General features: G+C 41.1%; 1 protein-coding gene across 2 annotated transcripts; it reads left to right on the top strand.

Annotated features, from left to right (window-relative positions):
* Positions 1-574: 574 nt before the first annotated feature.
* igsf9a (immunoglobulin superfamily, member 9a) lies at positions 575-23,367 on the top strand. 2 transcript variants are annotated; one of them, XM_068652800.1, is made up of 21 exons: positions 575-794; positions 4,995-5,089; positions 5,174-5,374; positions 8,541-8,687; positions 8,762-8,910; positions 8,993-9,104; positions 10,444-10,585; positions 11,783-11,928; positions 12,532-12,674; positions 13,334-13,474; positions 14,158-14,274; positions 14,828-14,978; positions 15,664-15,775; positions 16,823-17,013; positions 17,398-17,618; positions 17,947-18,031; positions 18,418-18,585; positions 18,695-18,731; positions 18,973-21,018; positions 21,148-21,218; positions 21,834-23,367. In XM_068652800.1, the coding sequence occupies exons 2-21, from the start codon at positions 5,029-5,031 to the stop codon at positions 21,995-21,997; spliced, it is 4,605 nt and encodes a 1,534-aa protein (XP_068508901.1). In that variant the 5' UTR covers positions 575-794; positions 4,995-5,028; the 3' UTR covers positions 21,998-23,367. The 2 variants fall into 2 exon arrangements, with proteins under 2 accessions (XP_068508901.1, XP_049594052.1); XM_049738095.1 differs by having other exon boundaries at positions 21,145-21,218.
* The last annotated feature ends 396 nt before the right edge of the window (positions 23,368-23,763 follow it).

Raw genomic sequence — 23,763 nt, 5'->3', positions numbered from 1 at the left:
GAATGGTTGTTTGTCTCTGTGTGCCCTGCGATTGGCTGGCAACCGGTTCAGGGTGTTCCCCGCCTACTGCCCGATGACGGCTGGGATAGGCTCCAGCACGCCCGCGACCCCCGTGGGGACTAAGCGGTTCAGAAAATGGATGGATGGATGAAAGTTTAAGTAATTACTGAAATATATTTTAATGGAGTCTCTGCTTATGAAGCCAATTGTATTTGCAACATCTTCTGTCACCGAATAGGATCCAGATCGAGCTATCACCACATCACTTTTTTTTTTTTTTTGCATTTATGCAATCTAACTCCGGGTATTGTTCTAATACTAAAATCTAGACACCTCCCGTTTCAGTACAAGCGCAATGACACCCTCTTGTGGCCGCTCCTATAATGGACCTGCATCCAGGGGGATTTAGGTCACGGGTAAAAAAACAAAAACATTTGAATTACTCGTCATGCGTCTGTGTTGGCTTTTAAGGGCGTGCTTAAAATGCAAAAGTGGTGGCCGAGGACTTTTGACTTTGACAAGCAAAGGGGCGGCCGTGTGCTCTGTGGAGGAGGGAGGGAGGGAGGGAGGATACACGAGAGCGGTGGAGCGGCTCACTTGGTTACCTGGATGAGAAACGGACACCTGTTACCTGCTCTTGTTCACCACAGGTATCACTTTTCAGCTTGGTTCTCAGAGCAACAAAGAACCAAGGCCAGATGCTTCTCATGACTCACTTCCAGACTGGTGAATATACAAAGGATTAAAACATTTTTAAATAACTCAAAGGCCGCCGGAGTGTTACCAAGCTACAGGTACGATGCGTTTAAATGACTTCACGATATTCCATTGATTATTTTTGTTTGTCTTATGTGCTATGGGTCCAATAAGTTGCAATACCGAGAAACCCGAAGAGGGCCATATTTTTTTTATCAAAGAAGAACTGCATTTTTCAATTTGACTTATTTGACAGGAACATTTGGATGAATGCTTGCTTTTCAATGGAATCACTGCTGTAAAAAAAAAAAATAAAATAATTGGCTGAATGGAAGTGACTGTGATGACTAAGACACATCCTTTGTGCAACTGGATTAGCAGACCCTTAGAGGCTTCTTAAATTATATATCCAGCCATCTTATTTCTATAGCGCTTGTCCTCAACTTGGGTCACGTGAGATCTGGAGTCTCTCTACAAGGTGATCTTGGATGAGTAAATATCGTCACTGACAGCAACCCTACTGAGAATAAGCGGCATGAAAGTTTGACAAATCTATGGATAAATGATTGGTTATGAATAAATAAGTAAATGATTGGTTGTAAATAAATAAATCTATCTTCCTCATTTGTCTATACCAGTGACTTATAGTGACATAACTATTTTATAGATGCAGACAGCAGGGATGTTTGATACCATATTTTTCAGACCGATACCAAGTACCGATACTACTAGTACTGTTGATACTCTCTCTTCTTCGATGCTTCTCATTTCTAGTTCCTGATCGTAAAAATGCCCACAAGAGGTTACCAGTATTGTTTCAAATACAATACCTGGACAGGTATCGGCATGACACCGATACTCGATATCGATACTCGATCAGAAAGTGCATAACTGACACTTTTTTGTTTGGCGGTGAGACTTTTCGTACTCTAAATATGTGCCTGGTATAAAAACGATGAATGTGTTCCTTTGACCAAATGGAAAGACATTCTTTCAGGGTTAATGTCCAGTTGAACTTGCTGTCAGGAGCAGCCTTGAAAAAGTCCAAAGTCAGTGAGCAAACACTGATTGTTTTCCTCTTTAGGGAGTCACTGTTTAAATCAATACCTTGGACAATATTAAAGGATGCATGGACTCAAACGAAAGCAGACACTGGTGCGATTCATAATTGAATCCCCCAAAACAAACGCGGGACCTTCTTTTATAGCTGCCCTCACAGATCGAGGAGGCAGAACTTGCTGATAGATGCCGTTTCAGAAACACCATCAATCAGCTGCTCCTCAATTTCGCTCCTTATGTAGATTAAAACGGCAACACTGGCGCGTCTCTACAGCTTGTCTTTCGCCGTCTCAGTTGATAAATCAAGATGGGGGAACGGGAGGAGGGGGTTGTTAGAGAATCAACTTCTCATTTATGATGATTCGAAATGTTTTGTTGCGCTGTCACCTTGCTTGCGTTAATCAGCATGAGGGCGTGAACGTTTGTCCAAGCAAATGTCAAGGGAGCAACCCGGCCGTTCAATATTTTTCACCTCGTCTGGTTGCTTTTTTTTGCTTGACGGATTTTGATTGAATCATTTTCATGCTACAGAATGTTTTCCTCATATCGATCTCCATCTTCTGTCCTTTCACAATAGCTGTTACGCAATCCCTGATTGCCTCAGTAACTATTTTGCCATTAACGTTAAATCTTGGCCGTCAATAGTGACATAAACAACATCTCGATGGACTTGTTTTGTTGTTTTGAGGGGCAGTTATAAAAAAAAAAAAAAAAGCTTCCAGAAAGTTTGCAAGCACATTGTGATGTATTTCTCACACTGACACCGTGGCAGGCTGCAATCAAGAAAATATGCCACACATCATTAATCTAACTTGGACTGCCTAATTCATATTTGACAGAAAGTGAGTTATTATTTTCACAAAGATTTACGACTTGATCCGCCCTACCCGACTCGCTCTTGTTCTCCGAGGGAGCACCTTCTGCTGACAACTTTTTCACTTCTGCGGCAAAAAAAAAAAAAGCTAACTTTCATTTCCGCTATCGTTGGCAGAGTGGAATAAAAGTGTCCGTCAACATTGTGCCGGGGAATTAAACATCTTTGCCATGCATATTGGCTGTGTCAGAAATGGGGGGGGGGGGGGGGGGGGGGGGGGGGGGGGGGGGGCTTTTCTCAACTGATTCTACAGTTTAAAAAAAAAAAATCAACTATTATTGAAATAATAACACAGATAAATTTAAAATTTTCTTTTCCTTTTTCCTTCTTTCACAGTGGAAACCAAAAAAGACCTTCTTCCTTCCTTTTGTACTTGCACTCCTCACACACTGCCGAACTCTCATCCCACATCATAACCGACGAGACGACGACACCCACACGGGGTCAAGTGTGCGGCCATCTTGCCTAAATGGAAAGTCTTGGCTGGCTCCAGCAGTTGGCAGACTTAGTAGCGAAATAAGTGGAAAGTATCCGACATTCTATTTAAAATACAGTTACAATATGCTGTTAACACATCCTGGACTACGATTTTAGTGGTTGCCACGTTACATCGTTAGGGTAGCTAGCATGTACGCGTATGCTAGCTCCCACAATCCCAATTTACGCATATTAGCTAAACATGCCCCAGCTTGTGAAATGCTCATTTGATACAAGTTTTACACGGTTCCTGTCTATGTTGAGACTTCTGAGGCAGTCCTACTTGTTGATGTCGAGGGTATTGACAAGGAGGCCATCAGGCAGTCATGCGTCAGCGGCCGTCGTTTGGTATTTTCCCATGCGGGTATTTCCTTTGAGGCTTCTTTGAAAGAAAAAAACATGTTGCTCTCTCTTTGGGTTATATATAAGACGAGAGTAGCTCTGACAAGTCAAAGCAAACATTGATGCTTTTACCTCTATTTCAGGAAAGCTCTGAGGGATGTGCCACTTTTTAATCATATTTTGACTTTTCTTAACCTTTCAAAAGCACTTCCTTATCCATCAACTGAGGAAATCACAACATTTTTCAGGATTACTTGCAAATGCTTATTGGTAAAGGTGGGCTGCTATATATTTTTTCCTCCTAATCTAAAACGATGTTTTAGTATCTTCTTTATTTTGTGGGCTTAGCTTCAAAACATAGATCACATAGTCACTATCTCAATAAAGTCAATCCAGCCCCCAGCTTGACAACCGCCAAGGGACACTAGTCAGGGAAATCTCCTACAGTGTTTTTAGCTAGCTTGGATCGATCTGCTAAATCAGCTGTTTAAAAACAACACCAGCTTCGGTCTGCTGAACCTCAACCAGGGGCGTCTCATCCTTTCTCGATGCCCCGATTGCTTTAGGGGAAAACCCAGAATAGTATTTGTCGGGGCACGAAATCATTGTAGTCGAATGACATTGGCAGTCGATATTCTTTTATCCAAACAGGGACTCTATTAATTAAACTTCACGGAAGGGTATTTTGTCGAGCAGTCGTCAAAAAACAGCAAGAGTAGCAACCCTACAGTCGTCAGGGGAGGATGTCTCTTGATCTTAGTTATTATCCTCAATGTGACTTTCATTTACAAAGAGCTGTGACAATAGCTTCGTGGCTAGAAAACCTTTGCTTACAAAGAGCGGTGGCTTGCAAGGATACTTTGTAAGCTCCAGTACATTTTTATTTGTTCTCACTCATCTATCTATGCCCTTGATACGAAATACAAAGCATCTTTGTGGGGAAGCTCGGAGGAGTTGGTTTAGAAACTTTGACTACTTACATGATGTGCCTGGGTGATGTAAATAATTCAGGTATACGAACGATCACAGATAATCAAGGGGTCTAAGAATATGCAAAAACGGCATTAAAATTAGCCGTATCAAAATTTTCTCCTTGTGGTGGCCACAGAGTAATAACCAAGGGTGGCCATGGCCACCCCTGGCCACCATGTAGCTCCGCCTCTGTTTAACCATTGATGTTATCCTTAAGTGCTGCACGAGCCAAATGCCTTCATTGATGCGCTCTAAATAAAACACTAAGATGTCATTATGCACATGACTCTTAGAAGATTTAAACGACATTTATGACATTTACTTTCACCTAAAGATATAAGGGCCTGGGTTGTTTTCTGGCTTACTGAGGCAACTATGCCCATTTGTGTAATGATATGGGACGAATTCCAATCATTGAAAGCTATATAAAAATCAAAAAGGCTCCTTTCCCGGTGTCTGTAAAATCATGACAGAAATAGAAGCGCTTTGCTTCCACAGATGGTCGTTTGCGTGTGTGCGGCAATAGTTATTAATGTGAGCGTGACAATTGTGTGCTTTTTTTCTTTGCCAACAGATTGAGCATGCTTCAGGTGGTTTGAACCACAGATATGGGGTCAAGAAGATCTTACTTGCAGACTTTATCAGTGGTGGCTCTTTTTTGTCTTGTCTGTAAGTACATTTTACAGAAATATGCAGTCGATTTAAAAAAAAATCCACATGACTTTTTTTTCCCCCCTTCTTATGATTCTACAGGGACTGTTGACGGGAGAATGCCAGAAGTGCGCGGAAAGGTCAACGGCGAGGCGGAGTTGACTTGCAGTGTCGGTCCATCTTACTCAGCTGTTGTCTCATCTGGCTCACTGCACGTGGTTGAATGGGTACGACAAGGGCTCGACGTCCCCGTGCTGATGAAATTCGGATCCTATGCACCTCGAGTTCATCCGCAATATGAGGGTGAGCAAACATCCTGATTGCCTCTGCACTTTTCTATACATGGATTGGGAAAGGGGGGAGGAAGTACCCCGACGGCCACCCTCTAGCTCCGCCAGTGGATGAAAACGCAAAGCCTTCTGGTCTTTATGCCAATATTTTTTTTCTGACATCAAAACCTTTGTGAAATTCACTCCCAATAATTTGAATGCATAAGAAAAGGCTGTTCTTTGAGAAAAGACACAAGCCCACCATTCTGCTATTTCAAAAGTAGCCACTTTTATAAGGACCTACTTTGGTTGCATCATTATCTTTTTATGCCAAGAGTCCTGAAAACAGAATATCTTGCGGGGAAATAATTACCAATGTCTACTTCAGCTTAAGACTACTTTTGCTTATCCTTCAAATTCAACAACAGTTAATGGACAAGAGAAAAGCATGACTGGTTTTTATCTTTTGTCTCTTTTCTTCCTTCTCCTTTGAAATTTTACTTATGCACCTGAAGACAGACATTTTTATGTTTTCAAGTGCAGCTGCTCCAAAACATTTTTGATGCTCTTCTTTTTATTTTATTTTTTTAGAGTACACTTGAGCAAAATAAAGGGCTTAACCCTCCGTTTCATTCACATAATCTACTTGACCAATGATGAGATGAATGGATAGATTTTATCATTCAATATTTTCTTTCCATCATGGTACCTGGTGACCTCAGTAGAATATGCCAGTTATTATAAAAGCTTAGCAAAAGGATGAAACTCATTTTTTATCAGTCATCAGTTTTTACTATAGAGGCATCTTTAAAAAAAAAAAAATACATCAACGTGATACTCGGCTTTCTATCACGATGTTGTATCTTCCTAAGTGTCTTCGTGATTTTCCCCGAGGCGCTGGCCATTTATTGCTTTCTATGTCAGAGCTGTTCAGCACATATGAAAGCAATGTTTTCCATCTTTGTGATAAGATGGAAATATTTTTCATGCTGCCGTGCTTTCGCTGTCAACACCTTTGAGGAAATGAAGAGAAAGCGCTCGGCGGCACATTTAAATGTCATGTTGAGATTTCCAGAGGCAATGCAAGGCGTGAGTCAAAATGGTGGCGGTGTATTTTAGGAGAGGCTCTTTTAAATACTAGAAACACACATTTAATAAATAAATAAATAAATAAATAAATAAATAAATAAATAAATAAATTTAAAAAAGTAAAGAATAAATAAAATAAATATAAACAAATGAAATTAAAAAATAAATCAAATTAAAATAGATCAAATTAAAAAGTAAATAAAATTTAAAAATCCCGTACTCAGAACACGACTTTAAATAAAAACAAAATGACCTTACGGGCCACACCGAGCAGAGCGCAATAACAGGGATATTTTTGTATTCAGCTCCACCCCCCTTTACCTGACCAGGAAACATGACACCATCATTTCCATGAGCATGAACCTTGACCAGTGAATTGCTCTATGTAGGAGTGGAGCTGAATTTATTTCCCAGTCAAAGCCTGTAAAGACAGTCGCCCTTCTGCGCATTATCCATCAACATGCTCTGAGGTCATGTTTTATAACACTTGATGTTACCGTGTCAGATAAAGCAGAGAAAACATTCTTGTTATTCAGGACCTCCTCAATTTCTTTAACCTTTGTCCTGTAATTTACTCTACAAGGTTTGTCTACCGCTACACTGCCATAAATCATCCAGCAGAGAGAGAGAGAGGGAAAAAAAAGTCGTAAACCTATCTGCCTCTGCTCTTGTGACAAACAAAAAAACGACTCTCCTGCAGCCGTACAAAAGATTTGAAAGGGCTTCTTTGTAATCTGTTGCTTCACACTGCCGCATGGCTGTGGGAGTAACATGTGCATCATGGGAAACCAGCGCTTTAAAAGAACAACAGGTGTGGATTTCGACTCCTCGGGTCATGTACTCAGGTGTCGCCGGGGGTTTCGGCTCCGCACTGTTGTTTCCTTGTGACCGTATCATAAATAAATAAATAAATAGATAAATGGGCAGTGGAGCTTTTCCAAATAGCGGCTCATCATGTCCGTTATTAATCTTTGGGTTAGATAACGTTCCGACTTGCCAATGGATTTAAATGGATTTGTAGCCCATCGCTCAGCGAAAAGCCACAAAGACTTTGAATGTATTTGTTTTTGACAGAGCTGTAAAAAACGGAGGATTAGTGTCAACTGTGTGAAAACCAGCCAACTCCCCCGCCCCCCCTTGTATCTATACTAGATGAAAAATAAACACAGCTGTATATTGATCCGCGTGAGCTCTTCCCGCTTAAATCCAATCGGCGATAACAGACTGTGTTCAGATGTTTCACGCATAGTTAGCAGGACTTCCTCTCCGACATGAACGATCATCGACTGGGATGACTCGCGTTTGTTTCAGCACCCTTGATGGATCTACGGTCGATCAGTTGATTCAATGTCTAAATGATCATAGCGGCTTAACGGTGAAGTCGTTGGTCAATACAATAAAGTCATTTTTAGTGATGGCCAAATGAAGCTTCAAATATGCTTCATGAACCAGTTGTTGTATTTTTAAGTGCGCTAGATGACTCCATTTGTTAAACTGACTTTTCAGTTGGCAGCTTCACTTCTTTTATCAGTCACCTTTGTTGCCCCAGCCCAACCTTTGCACCCGTGGTACTACAGTGACCTATTTACCGCACCGACAAGTAAACATGAGAGGACTCAAGTGGCATGTGCCCAAGGTTGCATTTTGAAATCCTGCCTGGAATGAGAGTGTATTTTACCCTGATTGTAACTCCACCCTGTCTACCATTCCCTGTGGACTTAGTTGCCTTTGACAGCCTGGAAAAGTAAATAGGGTGTGTTATCGTCAATGACATAGCTAACATCCACTTCCTGCTTTTCTCTGAACGGTCAGGATCAACACTTTCTGCAAAACTTTGAATCTGGTTTTAAGCATCTCACACAAGGATATAATCTTTGTTTTAAGAGATGGAGGACGATGTGTCCTTTATGTATTGTTCAAATGGACAATTTCACTTCTTGCTTTCTATTCCACTGCGCATTAGAAAAAAAAAAAAGCTAACATGTCAAGGGAGCCATCACCTGGCAACTGTGAGATTAGATTTCTGAGGGTGTACTATGTGCATGTGTTATTTATATATACACATATAAATATATGCATAATGTTGCAAGCTGCTGTTTATGTCTTTGTAGGGCGGGTTTCTTTGTTGGACATCAGCACTTTAAGGTTGGAAAGTCTAAAACTGGAGGACCAGGGCCTGTACGAGTGCCGGATCCTTTTATTAGATAAACCCAGAGAGGAGCTTCAGAACGGCACCTGGATTATGCTTTCTGTTATTGGTGAGGCAAATTAGCTGTTCATTTGATTTATTTTCCATTTTCAATCATGAACTTAAGCCAGTTTTCTTCTCCAGCGGCCCCTAGCTTCACCAAAACCCCGCCTCCTCTCCTGGAGAGTGTGGTCGGAGGTCACCTCTCTCTTCCCTGTGTTGCCGTTGGCAACCCTGTTCCAACCATCACCTGGTTGAAGGATGGAAGTGTGATTCAAATAGGGAATGATCAGGTATGGTTGGACACAACAAATATCTCTCAATATGTAGTTTTACATTCCCACCTCTCTGTATCTGTCAAATCTTGTTTACCAGGAAGAAGGCTTATCTCTGACAGCGGTGAACGTGCACTCAGCTGGACAGTATACCTGTCACGCTTCTAACTCGGAGGGAAACACGACTCTCCAAACAAAAGTCAAGATAAAAGGTCAGTAAGCGGCTGTCGTTCGATCTGTTCTGCCGCCTGTCAATCTGTCGGCCTCCGTGTTTCCTTTGGGATGCCTCATGTCTGCACTTGCGCGGCTGAGAGCCGATGCGATTTTTTTGTTTCCCTCTCTTGCATCATCATAGGGAAGGACTCTCAAGATGAACACTATTATTAGCACTTGACATTGATACCGCCAAGCTGTCATCAGTGACTCCCAAAAAAATCTCAAATTTAGTTATATTAGCAAGAAATTACAAATAAGCTTTTCAAATTGCTGCTACAGTCTATAGGTGGTCAGGTTCAGTCAGTGCAGCCTCCCATCTAACAATTGTCTGAGAACATTGGAAGGCCAATTTGGCTCATCGCTATGGTAGCTCGATGCTTCCATGCGGAATCCTGTCGCGGCCGCTCAAGATACTTTCCTCAACTCTGACTTCCTGCCAAACGGTCTTCTCTAATGTTTCCGATTTGCAATAACACAGTAGCTTTGAGAACATTTTCACCAGAACATTTTACGGTGCATAGTGATGTGCAAGCGCCTCTAATTGGATTACACTCCACTGCATAAAATGTTCTGAAAATGCAAACTTTAGAAATTCTTTATGGTTCTTGTTAGGGAAATTCCCCTCCAGGCATGCACGGAACCACACAAATGTTTAAATGGGATTTCATGGGCCTGCATACATTTTCCAACAAGTATCATAATATACTGCACATTAGCAGTAATGTCATGTAAAATATCAGCCTCACCTGAATTTTTTATCCATTATTTTATCCATCATTTGTTGAAAAGCTCACCTATTTGCTCTTTCATATAGTTGCATTGCTTTGGCGCCATCTTGTGGCTTCTATTGGCAATTATAATACCATCGTCACTCGTTCATCAAGCATTTAAGGACCTAAAACTCGATGCGCATATTTAAAAAGGATGAGTCGGCTCTCCTATATAGACGCTAAATAATACACATGATCTAGTTTAGAGCTTTGTTCCCTTTATTTAAATGGAGCCATTGCGCAACAGATTTCTTTACTGTTCCCAGCTCCTCTATTTTCATGCTATCAGAGGATTGTAAACCCTTGGGAAGTTTTCACATTGTCGTCCTCAATTCATTTATATCATTTTTATCTCTCTTAGTATTCAGATTGAACTTTCAAGGGTACACTTTGGAGCTTTAATCCCACTGTAGCTTCTTAACATGATGATACTGTGATTTATCAGTCTAATTAAGCAGAAGTGTGGCCACAAATGGATATAACGCATGACTCGGTTTGAAAAAGGGCTTTAAGTACAACTGTGACAACTTTCTTAAGTGATATAATGTCTTTGCTTTTCCTCCAGGGCCCCCAGTTATCGTGGTGCCTCCCAAAAGTAGCTCTCTAAATGCATCCCAGGATGCACTTCTTCACTGTCAGGCTGTGGCTGACCCGTCAAACATGACCTATGTGTGGCTGAAAGGAGGAGACAACGTCTACCACCTCGAGTCAGTTCTAAAAATTTATTTGATTAAGTGTGCAGCTTTACTTTTTACTCTCTGTTCTCTTTGTAGTATTATTAAGAATAAAAAAATAATAATGTAAAAAAATAACAATAAATAAATGAAAAGTTAAATAAATATATATATATTTTTTACACTATCACAAATTTCAAGAGAGTTTATCAGAGTTTTATTTATTTATCTTTGCCATACACTAAGAAGTGCACAATCCATATTTTATATTTTTCTTTCAGCGACGTGTGCGTGTTTGCGTGTCAACTCGTACATATATCATCAGACACTTGTGTTCCATTGCGTGTATGTCAAGCTTGTTGTAGATAAGTACGCACAGTGGGAATAAGTGTGACAAGTCGGCACTCCCACAAAACGCTCTCCGACAACATAAAACATGTTTGGCTCACGTCACATCAAAAAAACGAAAACAAAATTGTCTTAAAATCACAGAGGGCAAAAATACAAATAGGAAAGCGTTTTACCATATAAGTGGCGGAAAAAAAAAATCGTTGGAGTTCTGCATGATTGTCAGCGCACCACCCGCCCACCACTTTTCACAAAGTGATTGCTGGGAACAAATCTGGAGAGCCGAAAGACTTTTGATGGACCTGATTTTTGTTTGGAAAACGTTGTTTTTTTAACTCAATCAATGAGAAACACACCTTGTTTCTCCAAATTTGAAAATATATAACAGCGACGTAAACATCCCAATTTTCTTTCATTATATTTTCCTGTGTGGCTGCATTGAAGCGCTTTGCTCAGCGGGAGTTTATCAGAGATTATGTGGTGGAAACAGATGTCTGCCGCTCGATAGCATTTTAATGTGAGCGCCGAGACTGAATCATACATTTATTTGGTGGCAAAATGAGGCTAAAAAGCTGCTTACAGCCACTGAGTTGGCGGTAAATCTCTGCGTGTTCACAGCAAGGACTAACCGCTTCACATTAGTCTTTTGATTCATTGCTCGTATGGAAAAAAAAAAAAAAAAACCTACGCTCACAGCAGTATTCGGTCACCGGTTAAGGTCCACATCAAAGCAAGCGTGTGTTATTAGAAAAACAACAAAACATAAAAACTCCCACAATGTTTTACGGCCTTGGCCAGCGTATGAAAGTTGAATTTCTTGGTGTTATGATTCCGAAGTGGCTGGTTTGTTCTTTGCATGTTGAAGAGTTATTTTGTTCGAAGGTCGCTGAAGTCACGCGTGAAGATCATGGTTGATGGAACCCTCCTCATTTCGAGACTCATCCCGGAGGATTCAGGGAACTACACTTGCGCGCCCACGAATGGCCTGCTGACACCACCCACTGCCTCTGCTGTCCTCACAGTCATGCGTATGTATATATATATATATTTATATCTACCGTATTTTCCGCACTATAAGGCGCACCGGATTATAAGGCGCACCTTCAATGAATGTCCCATTTGAAAACTTTGTCCATATATAAAGACGCATAGAATAAATAACTCAACGTTGCTCAAATGTTAATGCAATATAGTAACACTCGAAATAGTGAAAACAATACAATATATCAATAACTCAACGCTGCTCAAATGTTAATATCACACAACACAGAAAATAAACACTTAAAGCTTACTTTATTAAGTTAGTCCTCATCCATGAATCCATATTGGTCCATAAATAAGGCGCACTGGATTATAAGGCGGCTTTTGAGAAAATTGGAAGTTTTTAGGTGCGCCTTATAGTGCGGAAAATACGGTATTTTTATTTTTTTTTTTCATGGAGAATTGTTAAACCCTCCTGTGGGAAGTTCCTTTCACACTTGTAAAATGTAATACGACTAAACAATCTGTTCTCCAAATTAATCAGCGGTCAGTATGCGATCGCACCAGCATGTGCGACTTCCCGTGTGGATGGAATCATCTGCTGTGCTTATTAAAAAAATCATTTCAATTATTATTTTTTCCTTTCTCAGATCCAGCCCAGGCTCTTGGAATGCCTCGGGAAACGTATCTTCCTACAGGCATGACCGGCATGGTTAACTGCTCCTTAATAGCTCAGCCTCCCCTCCTGCGTGTGGATTGGACCAAGGATGGAGAGCCACTTGACCTGTCCTTGGTGAGTAAAACCACATGAGAGCTCTCTTCCGACAGTCTTCTTGCAAATGATGTCAAATTTTAAACTGTGGGGACTCTGTGCAAGAACCATAAAGAGCCATGACAGCCTGGCACATCCTCGTTACCCTGGTCACACATGGCTGTGAGATGATGACATTGTGCTCCTCAAACAAGCCAAGACAATATGTCTGGTCAGACAACTCCATTTTTTTCTTTTGCTACTCCAAAATTCAAGTTTCTTCTACATCAGCTTCATTTGCAGTCACAATGAAGATTGCGACAATTTTTTTTTTTTTTGCACGCGCAAACTTTGATTAAATTAGTCCCATGCTTTGCCCGGTGGACGAGACATGCCACACCAAATGTGATATATTTCCCGCGGTGTGACACAAAGGCATGCGGAGTCACACTGTTGCCAATTATTTCACTTCCAACACGGCTGTCAGAAACGTTCACGGTCACAGTAACACACATGTCAAAAACACGATGACACTGTGACACCAACGAGAACTTAACACAAGTCACTGACACGATGAAAGAAAAGTTGAAGCCCTTATATATAACCGATACTTAGAATTTAGCTGTTCAGATTTGATGAATAGATTCACATTAAGTAACCGAGGTAGCATTACGGGATTTCTTTTCACCTTTCTCGCACAGTATCCAGGATGGAGTGTGACACAAGAAGGCAATTTGCTAATGGCCACCGTCAATGACGACGCAACGGGAGTGTATACTTGCACCCCGTTCAACAACTATGGCAGCACGGGACGATCCGGACCGACCCAGGTCATTCTCCAGGTACAAGTTATTTATCATTTATGTCAGTGTAAGAAATATTTTCACGGACCGGCCTTTATATAAATAAATAATGAATTAATATTCATTTATAATAAATATATAAATACAACAAAATAAAATGATACGACTGGCATACAAACAAGTATAAACAACATGATTTTATTTATTAGTAATTATTTATTTATCATTTATTAAATTTGACGAATAAAACTCACCATTACGTTGAATTAGTGGGAGCACCGAGCTTGTTTCTCAGAAACGAGACGGTCCCATCTCGGCGTAATCGGAAACAATGACAACCGAAGTGGTTTAGGTTTATCTTTTAATGCTTGGTCTCCATGTGATTTCTGTCATACTTGGATTTTCTAAAAAGATATAAAAGTACAATGAATGTACCCCTGTAATTTTACAAATAGGTCCTTGTTGACCACTTGATTGTAATCAACCTAAATGGCATCTGTCACACTGAATCAAGAACGACATTTCATTGACCTTTTCACGTCGACGTCGGTGCCCTTTGGCATTAATGAGAGCCGGCTCTGAATCACAACAATAGTTGTGTAATTAGTCACTTAATTGTGTGGCTAATCCTTTTGTTATTAAGATAATCTTGTCCGAAGAGAGTCATTAATTCTGTTTAAGTAGTGCAAACGATTGCCATGTTTTGCTTTGACGATTCGCAGGACCCCCCATCGTTCATTAGCGCTCCGGAGAAGCAGTATAAGCAGAAGGTTGGGAGAACCTTGCTCATCCCGTGTCAAGGCAACGACGACGCCACGGTCCAAGTCAGATGGACTAAGGTAAATTGAACGGACCCCCTCACCCAGTTTACAACAGCTACCTGACATTCAGCTATCGAAATAGAAACTCACAATAGAAGCGGTCGTTAAATGTTATGTAACGCCGGCGCCAAAATCTCCCGCCCGCAGACAGAAACAGGCAGATGAAACACTAACCGGATTGTTTAATTTCCCACTTGATGGGTGGGCAGGCACTCAGAGACCCAAATATTTGTACATCAAGAATTAAAAAGCCAATTTGCCATAATAGAAGTCAGAACATTACAAGCAACTCGACATTCCACTTTCCCCGCAATCTGCCTGGCGCTAATTAACACATGCTACAGGGACCTGGTGTTCTAACACAGTGATCATAATAGAATTTATTGCGTAGAGAAGAAGGCTTTGTATGATAGCGATCACTTATGACCCAATTTTCAATCCAGTCTGCTATTCATTGTAAAATCAGATAGCCGACTCTACGTATCGCTACCGAGTTGGCGGAATTAACGTAGTTCCTCGAGGATAACGCACACTTCAAATTAAAGATAGGATATTCTTTTTTTTTTCCAAGGTTGGCCTGACTCGCCCTCTGGCTTATTCCGTCACGCCCAACGGCTCACTGTGGCTGAGGTCCCTCACTAAGGACCATCACGGCATTTGGGAATGCAGTGTTTCTAACCGTGTCGCCCTTGTAAAAGCCTTCACTCAAATCTTTGTCTTGGGTGAGTGCTATTTTTATTTATTTATTTGTTTTTTTACGACATAGTGCTGTTGTTTCTTATCGTGTTGACGATAAATGATCCCTTCCGACGTAATGGAATCCAGTTTGGCATTGCTGCAGACTGCAAGCTCAATAATATAGTTTAATGGGCAAAATGTGCAAGAGTGGCAGGAAGCTCAAAGAAGAAAAGGTTTTTTTTTACATTTGTTACTCAAATCAACTCCTAGATTTATTTTAGGCCCCAAGTATATACAGTGGAGCCAATAAAATAATCTGTGATCTGTGTTTTAGATTCTAAAATTTAGAATATATGTCAAAACAAACGAATGAACGAATGAACGAACGAACAAACTAAACTAAAAAATTGTATGTGGTTAGTTTTTTGGATGATTGCTGAACTAAGCTTTTGCGAGGTATTCTGTATGCGTAATGGCAATTTAAATCGCCCCTCTGGGTTTTGTGAGACTTTGAGATGTATTTTTCTTGTACAACCTCGGGGACTTTTGACTTATAGGTTCCGCTGTATTAAGTATAATGACGTTTTTTTTTTTTTTTGTGAGGGTGCATGCTTATGAGAGCACCCCTCAAGCCTGGATTCTGCCTCCGGATGGTAAACACGGTCCAGTCTGAGCCGGGGTTTTTTTTTCTCCTCAATTTCCATGAACTCTCTGTTCTTCCCCTTACAGGAACCAGCCCCCATGTAGCGACGTCCCTTTCCGTCTCCCCAGGGGTGAAGCGGGCCAACATCTCCTGGGAAGCAGGCTTTGATGGCGGTTCAGCACAGACGTTTTCAGTTTGGTAGGTGTTAAGTCTCCCGATTTGTGCTCGGGCCGTAACCATGGCAACCATTGACCTCGCCGATATTACACTATTGATCTTCGGGATGAGGAATTCATTTACCCATTATAAAGTCACGGCAGCTACAAAACAATGTGACGGCCGAGTTTTATATCTCAGTGGTCACACTATCGCAATGTTAAGTGGTTATTGACAAGACGATGTTACTCCACGTATAGGATTGTACGAATCAGAATTACTGGTGCGGAAATTCATGCATGAGCTAAAAAGTCTGTTATGGTAATAATGACTTAAAATGGGATTGGAGCGATTGATCGGTTACCAACCAGCCGAGTCGTACACAAAATGGATGTTCGGGTAAATATAAGTACCGCACGAAAAAAAAATCAAATATCGGCAGTGCGCCTTATAATCAAGTGCGCCTTATATGTATGGATGTCAAATTGAAGTTGAAAAAACTGGGTCGCTTTAGAAGCTGAAAGTACGGTAAGACTATAATCCAAAAGTCTGAGGCATTAAATATTGACGATTGTATCGTCGTGGGCGGTCTGTGTCAGTTAATAGCAACCCATCACACTTTTCCTACTTAAACCAGAACCTTATAATTAACTCCACCACATTAATAAATTCATATTTTAACCTCTCAAATGAAAGAAGACGACACTTAAAGCCAGGAGCTTCACACCTTATATTAAGACTTAGATGAATAATTTTCAAAGGTTTTTCCGTTGTGGATAGGTGAATCATTTCTTTCTTCATCTTTTTTTTGAGGTGGGGGGGGGGGGGGCTTCAGGAGTCAATTTTTTTTTTGCTCTGTATAAAATAGATATGCAGGACCTCTGCTCTGCCGCAGATAACGACAATCGCTCTAATTGGAGTGGCACTCTGTGCATTAGTGGAAATACATCAGTGCTGTCTTTGAAACAAAGATTTCCAGTTGGCGAATATGAATGATTAATGGAACCCACTTTTCTGTCATGTTTCATAAAAGCACACTCCCAGAATTGTCCTCCCCTCTTTTGTTTTCACATCTTGCTCCTTCTGCAGGGTGAAAAAGATTTCAGCGCGTGCTAATGAAGGGAAGCACGAGTGGTTCTCGGTGCCCGTCCCCGCTATCTCCGGCACTGCCTTGGTGGTGACGGGACTTTCTCCTGCCACTGAGTATCAGTTCAGCGTCCTGTCTCACAACAAAGTTGGGACAGGACCTTTTAGCGAGATTAGCACTGTGCGAACCTTAGGTCAGTATCCTCCTCACTCACCCTTTTATTTTTCTGTAGCAGAATTAATATTTCGTAAAATTATATTATATTATATTATATTATATTATATTATATTATATTATATTATATTATATTATATTATATTAGTGGATAAATAATAATAATAATAATTAAAAAAATAAAATAATAATACTTATTTCACTATTTTATTGGAGTTTTTTTTTAAAACGTGCTCAGAGATACTCCATCTCAATTTGTATAATAAAATAAAATAATAATAAATAAATAATAATAATAATAATAAAAAAAAGAATAATAATACTTATCTCACTATTTTATTGGAGTTTTTTTTTTTTAAAACGTGCTCAGAGATACTCCATCTCAATTTGTTCCATCTGTCAGATCCCACAGCAAGGAGAGGTCAGCTGCCCAAGCCGCCTTCCTCGCTGTCAGCTAGTTTGGGCTCGGCAGGTGTTGTTCTGCACTGGGCCGCTCCGCTGGAGCAACCTGCACCCATCACGGGGTTTGTTCTTCAGTCCCGTGTCAAGCAAGAGGATTGGATCAATTTGGATGAAGATATAAGTGCCAACAGGAGTGAGATCATTGTCGAGGGGCTGCACAAGGTAAAAGAAAGTATTTTTGTTTGTTGACCGATTGTTCCGCATACCTTGAAATATATATTGCCTACACACTTTACACAATACTGATGTCATTTTGACTTATGTAGACTCAATCATCCACGCTACCAGGCAAAAATGACTATTCTGTCTTCCATCAATCTTCATGTGTTTTTTTTCCTCTATGTGCCGCCTTCTATTGCTCTCTTCTAGTCAAATTCAAATCAACTTCATTAGCATTGCAAGCACAGTGGTGTTGACAAAGTGAGGTTTCATCCCCTGTGTGTGTGTGTGTGTGTGTGTGTGTGTGTGTGTGTGTGTGTGTTGGTCTCAGGACTGCGTATATGAGCTGAGGCTGCTAACTCGCCGTGGAGAGCTGCTGAGCGAGCCCGGTCCATCACTCAATGTCTCCACCATGGGTAAGTGCTGGAGCAACCGTGCCCCTCAGGTTCTCATTCAACATAAATATACATACAAATATATATATTTATATATATATATATATACAAATATCCAGGTTCAAACTTTGGTTCAAGTTTGCAAACTAGCCCAATTGAAATAAAACGAAATGGAAGTTGCTGTCAAAACCAGCTTTTCATCAAGTGAAACGTTCCGTGCTGTTCTTTTATCCGCCAAGGTAACCCTCCACGTTAATTTCCTTCTTGACATCGATACGTTAAAAACGTTTGTAGCTGTTGCCTCTAATCTTTCAAAGGAAACGTGTTTTGTCGAAACCGGTTTTCGACGACTTCTATCACAATTAGCTCGCTTAGATCGGCATTTATAAACTAATGTGTCGTGACAGGAATGGAGATGTACACCTCTTCATCTCGACGGCTCGAGTCTCCAGAACCGTTACTGGCTGGCGTTCTTGGTGGAGTTGGTTTTATGTGTTTGGCGCTGGTGTTGCTCTTGGGGTTCGCCTACCTCATCAAGCACAGGAAGAATTTACGACGCCAAAAGACTCCGAAAGGTAAAATTAATAAAGTGCGTTTTAACGCAGGTTAGGGGTCAACTGTCTGAATTTTTGGTCAGGATGATTGTAAGGTTTTGCCCCATTTTGCCCCGCCCCTCCCTTCCAGAACCCCCATCTGCCATCTATAAGTGCTCCCCATCGATGTAAGTACCTCCATCATGTGCTCTCTATGCCTCCCGTTGACCTTTCCATCCCATCTGCTTATTTTTTATTTTTTTTTGCAAAAAGTATATCAACAGTGTTAGCGAATCCGTTTCTATACCCTCAGTGCTTTTTCTGAGTTGGACTCATTTTCTCTCACCTTGTTATTTTCTCTCCATCTGACACTTCTGCCATTTCTAACTATTTTTTTCTTCCACCCCTCGTTCCTGCTCTCACTCACAGAAAGATTTCAGGCTCCGGCAGTACAGACAGTGTGTTGAAGAAAAGCCTACTTCCAGCCAATGCCTCTTCCTCTACCATCTCATCCTCCTCCAAGACAGATTGTTCCTCCTTCACCCGTGAGAATGGGCAGCAGCTCCTCTCAAACCGCAGAAGAAGCCTCAATCAATTCCAGGGTCTAAAATCATGCCCCGTTTTTCCTTCTGTTGAGTTGATAACCAGAAGTCCAGATGGACTCTTTGTAATGACCCCGTATGACACACTGAATGTTCAAAAATTGGCGTCAGAGGAGCAAGACAGTAAAAATCCACCGTTTGTTCTTTCTGTGGACCTTCTACCACGCAAACAATCGGAATCTAATGCATCGAGGCAAACCTGTGACATCACCCGGCATCTGGATGAAGATGTTTTTGATCATTCTGGGAATTACGACGGCTTTGCCGACTTGAACAGTTTGTGCTCCAACAGTAGCCGATCCAGTATTTGCCTTCACAAAAAAGTAATATCTCCCACTTTTCCAGTACTCCCGCATTTACGCTCAAGCCATTACCAGCCTTCGACAACAGCCAGCACTCTGGTTCTCCAAATGGAACACGAGCGAGAAAGAGGAAACCTGACTCGCTGCCTGAAATTAGCTAAGGAGAGGGAAGAGCTGGCGAGAGAACTCCAGAAATACAAAGTGTACAAAGAAGAAATAATAAGAGGGACGCCGGTGCCTGAGAAGAGAGAGAATGGCGGTAACAAGCTTTTTCACGGCTACAAGAGACATACCTTGCCATGCACGCACCGACAAAGCTACGAGGACAGCTTTGCTCTGTCGCCAAGTCCTTACTTCTCATCTTCTGTCCACTGGAATAATTTTTCTCCCATGAACACAGACAGAACCTATTTCAGCCCTTCCACTCCTCCAAATTTATATGCCGGTAAGCAACATCCTACTCCATCCTTAACCGGAGAGCGAGCAGACCGTTCTTTCAATAACAGATTAACACCCCCACATGCCTCCCCGACAATGAGACACAAACGGGTACAGGAAACACCACAGGGCGATCATGATGTACCGCAATCCATATCCTCGGAAACAAATACACCTTCCTCCGAGACACCGAGACAAACCAATCCACCGTTTCATCAAAAATATAGCCAAAGATCCAATTTGATTCTGGATGCAGGGCCAGATGCGGAGGATGACTTCCCCGAGTCCATTAAGCAGAATGTTGGTATTGAGATGAGTGTGGACGAGCCGGCGCTTGAAACACGTGTCACGAAAATGCCGATGCTACACCACAGAATCGCTTCTCATGTACGAGAAGGATTCTCTCGCCCAAGTGGCTATGAAGAAATGAGAAGGAGCGTGAGTTTTTACTACCAAGATAAATCTTCAGGGCCGCAATTGCGCCGAGCTGTGAGCCAAGGTTCGAAACTATGCGACTCCAAGCAGAAAAGGCTCAGCCTCGACTCGAGAAGACACGAGGATATGGATTTCCTCACCCCTGATGCGTGGATAGACTCTTTAAGCAAAGAAAAACACACGGAGTCTTCAGACTCTTTACATGCAGATAATCAAAGTTTGCCCGGGAACAATATCTCCAAATATTCTCCAAATGTTCCCATTACTAGCCAAACTACCGACTATCTACCCATTAGCAATCCATTAAGGTCTCTTAGCGACCCCAAAACAACACCTGCTTCTGTCTTACCCAATCCTCCGAAATGGCCAGAGCAATACCAGGACATCATCCAAAACACAACGAGTTACCCGAGGTCTACAATTGAGTTTTCTCGGAATTTTGTACTTCATAACAACAAGCCCCAAAATAATCTAGCCGCGCTGGAAATGGAGGCCGAATCCTACGAAGAAGTGCCGGATTGCGGAGGCAGCTACAGTAGTTTTGCAAGCAGTGGCCGAGGAAGCATGGAACCTGCAAATAGACGCTTGTCTTTCTGTCATTTCTCCACAAACAACACCAGCTCACCTGAAACTGTCCAGGAGGTCGGCCAGGCTAACACACCCAATACGTACAGTCATCAAATTGCAAAGAATCAAAGGTAAGACTTTCTTGTTTCCCGTGTAAATGATACTTCTGGTCCTAATATTCTGAAACGTATTCCGTACATGTAGTGGAAAGCGTTTGGTGAGATTGAAAAGATTTGACATTCTCCGTCTCTCTCCAGCAGAAAGCCCTCTGTTGATGAGAACTATGAGTGGGATGAGGCTGATACATGTTCACAGTCAGGAGACCATCACGGTGAGGCATTATTTTAGTGCGTGTGTGGAACATGTAGTGTAAAAAGGTTTATCTTTTTCAAATTAATCATGATTAATTCATGGAAAATATAACATGCTATGGATGGAAACAGGACCAGACAGAGTGAGGACAGGAAAGTTCTAAAATCATGCAATGGTGCCTATATTTAGTACCCGGTCGCTAAGCTAGCGAAGAATATTCTAAACAAGCCTTTCACGACGCAATAAAAACGTTGAGTTTGGTTTGAGCATTTTTAACAATAGAAATGTGGGTCATGGCCACGCATCTCGTTTATCGTCTTCTCCTTCCGAGCAAAGCCGTTTTATTACAACTAGATTTAAAATTAGTAGGAGCAGACACCTGACTGTGACCTGTTCAGTCGCTTAGCAACAAGTGCCAAATAAGGACACGCTGGCGCTCGGTCACCTTGTGGCCCGTGGTAATTATCACAAAAGCTAAGTGCAGTGTGAAAAGGACTTGATACTACAGCATCTAAATTAGGTCATTACGGAGTAAATGATTTTCATCAGTGAGATTTTCCAGATGGAATACTATAAAAGATGTTACAGTTGAAGTAAACTGTCATTAATATCTCAAGCGTCTCGCTACCCACAGGCCTGGTGACGCCATTGAAGCGACGGAACGCCGCGGCACTTTGTAGCCCTCGCAGCGTGAAGTTTCCAACGAAGCCACAGACAAACTTCAGTCAGAGCTCTTCCCTGAAGGGGCATCAAAGCAGCCGCTGTGCGTTGCGTGAACCTGACACTGTGCTTTTCTGAAAATCCCAGACGATGACTCCGTCGCTCTCGCCAGTCAATTATTGATTGCACCAAGCGACAAGCACGTGAAGCTTCTGGTGTTATTATTATTTTTTTTTCCTTTTCAATGTTGTTTTAGTTTGAGATCGGGTACTTCTTGTTTTGTTGTGTGTAAAATCAATCTGGCAAGTCTATGAATTTCTAAAGAGCTTATGATGCCAGTCAAAACATTTCAATCATGTTTGCTGAATTCATCCACTCCATAGTTCCAATTGCTTCTTTTCAAATAGGACCATTCAGATTTTTTTTTGTTTTTCTCTTCATATTAGTCAACCAAATAAATAAAGACAGAGTGGCATGTTGTAGAAAAGCCTTGTTTGGGTATGCCTGCTATAATTGAAATTCACAACAGATGCATTCACTGCAAATCAATGTTTCCTCCCCCCCGTGGACTGCTTTCATTTTCTGCTCTTCACATATTACAAGTCTATAAAAGCCCAAACCACATGTGGTACTCAGGGGATTTGTAGTCAGCGCTACTTTAGTTTATAATCCAAACACAGTGTCCAAAACAAAAAACAAAGAAAAATGTGTTTTCCCCCTTGAATACCAAGTGAACATTAGCTTACAATTTTTCTTTTCCTGTTTGTGTGCAGTCGCGATGCAATTTTTTTCAAAATATCTACTATGAAATCCTTTTTTTTTTTCCAGGTTTGACCGTATGCGCTCCACCTCGTTTTCTCACATTGTTTTCCGTTTACATCTCAAGCTAAGTCTTTTGTCAGCAGTTGATTTCATTGAGTGATAAAATACTTGTCTTCCATTTGAACAAGCGCCCGGTCCTACTAATTCTATTAGAACCGCAGTGCAAAACGATGTGAGGTCGTGTCACAGTCATCCGTTTTAATCTTCTGCAATTCCATTTATTTATTCTTTTATAGCGCTTGAGCAACGATCGGGCGGGAAGAGCATATTTCTCGTCATATTTCTTCTGTCTGGCTGTGAACGCTCACAGTGGGAGTGCAGCCCATATGGCCGGATTCCCGCTAGTGTTTTTTTTTTTTTTGCTCTTTAGCGGCATAAAGGTAGCACAAATTGACAAGCAAGGTTGCAAGTACAATTCAACTTGTCAATCCAAAGTTATTTATGTTTTTAAATCCAACAAGACTTTTTTTGTACTTTTTTTTTTTGTTGATGGTAACATTTATGACCAAAACATTAAAATATTGTCTTAATGCTATTTTGCAATATTTGTTTTTAGGGAGTCAATGCAAAATATGTTTTATAACATCACTGTCTGTAAAAAATCCTGGTAAATTCTTAAAACGGAAGTTTTTGTTGTGTAACTGTCACACGAATATTTTAAATTAAACAATTGTGCTTTTCTGGTCGACGTGTTTTGCATTGAAAGAAAAAAACAAAATCTTGATTACAAACAAAAATTAGAAGTGACAGTTTAAAAGCCTCCACCAGACAGCCCACCCCGTTTTGCTTTCGTCTCGCACATCCAAGCTGGCATTAAACTACTCAATGAAAAAAGAACAAAAACCAGTCGGCATCACATCAAAATGATCCATTGCTGCGAGGTTCAAATCAGAATCCACTCATAAAAGTAATCACCGGACTAATTCAATACTATTGTGGAAATGACCTTGAGACATGACTAATTATTATCTCATTAATACGATGAGCTGGTGAAGCATTAAGCGTTTAATTACTTTGTCACATTCTTGGAACTTATCTGCAGTGGAGATGAAACAAGGACAATTTGTAAAATTGCTGGACAC

This window comes from Syngnathus scovelli, chromosome 13 (assembly GCF_024217435.2).
Source record: "Syngnathus scovelli strain Florida chromosome 13, RoL_Ssco_1.2, whole genome shotgun sequence".
NCBI classification, from domain to species: Eukaryota; Metazoa; Chordata; class Actinopteri; order Syngnathiformes; family Syngnathidae; genus Syngnathus; species Syngnathus scovelli.
This window is presented reverse-complemented; position numbering and strand designations above follow the sequence as displayed.

What these genes read in the sequence shown, in the direction of transcription:
- igsf9a (XM_049738095.1), top strand. Translation starts at nt 5,029, where the DNA reads ATGGGGTCAAGAAGATCTTACTTGCAGACTTTATCAGTGGTGGCTCTT. An exon ending in CACTCAAATCTTTGTCTTGG is followed by an intron (nt 14,979 to 15,663) that starts GTGAGTGCTATT and finishes TTCCCCTTACAG; the next exon opens with GAACCAGCCCCCATGTAGCG. An exon ending in TATAAGTGCTCCCCATCGAT is followed by an intron (nt 18,732 to 18,972) that starts GTAAGTACCTCC and finishes TCTCACTCACAG; the next exon opens with AAAGATTTCAGGCTCCGGCA.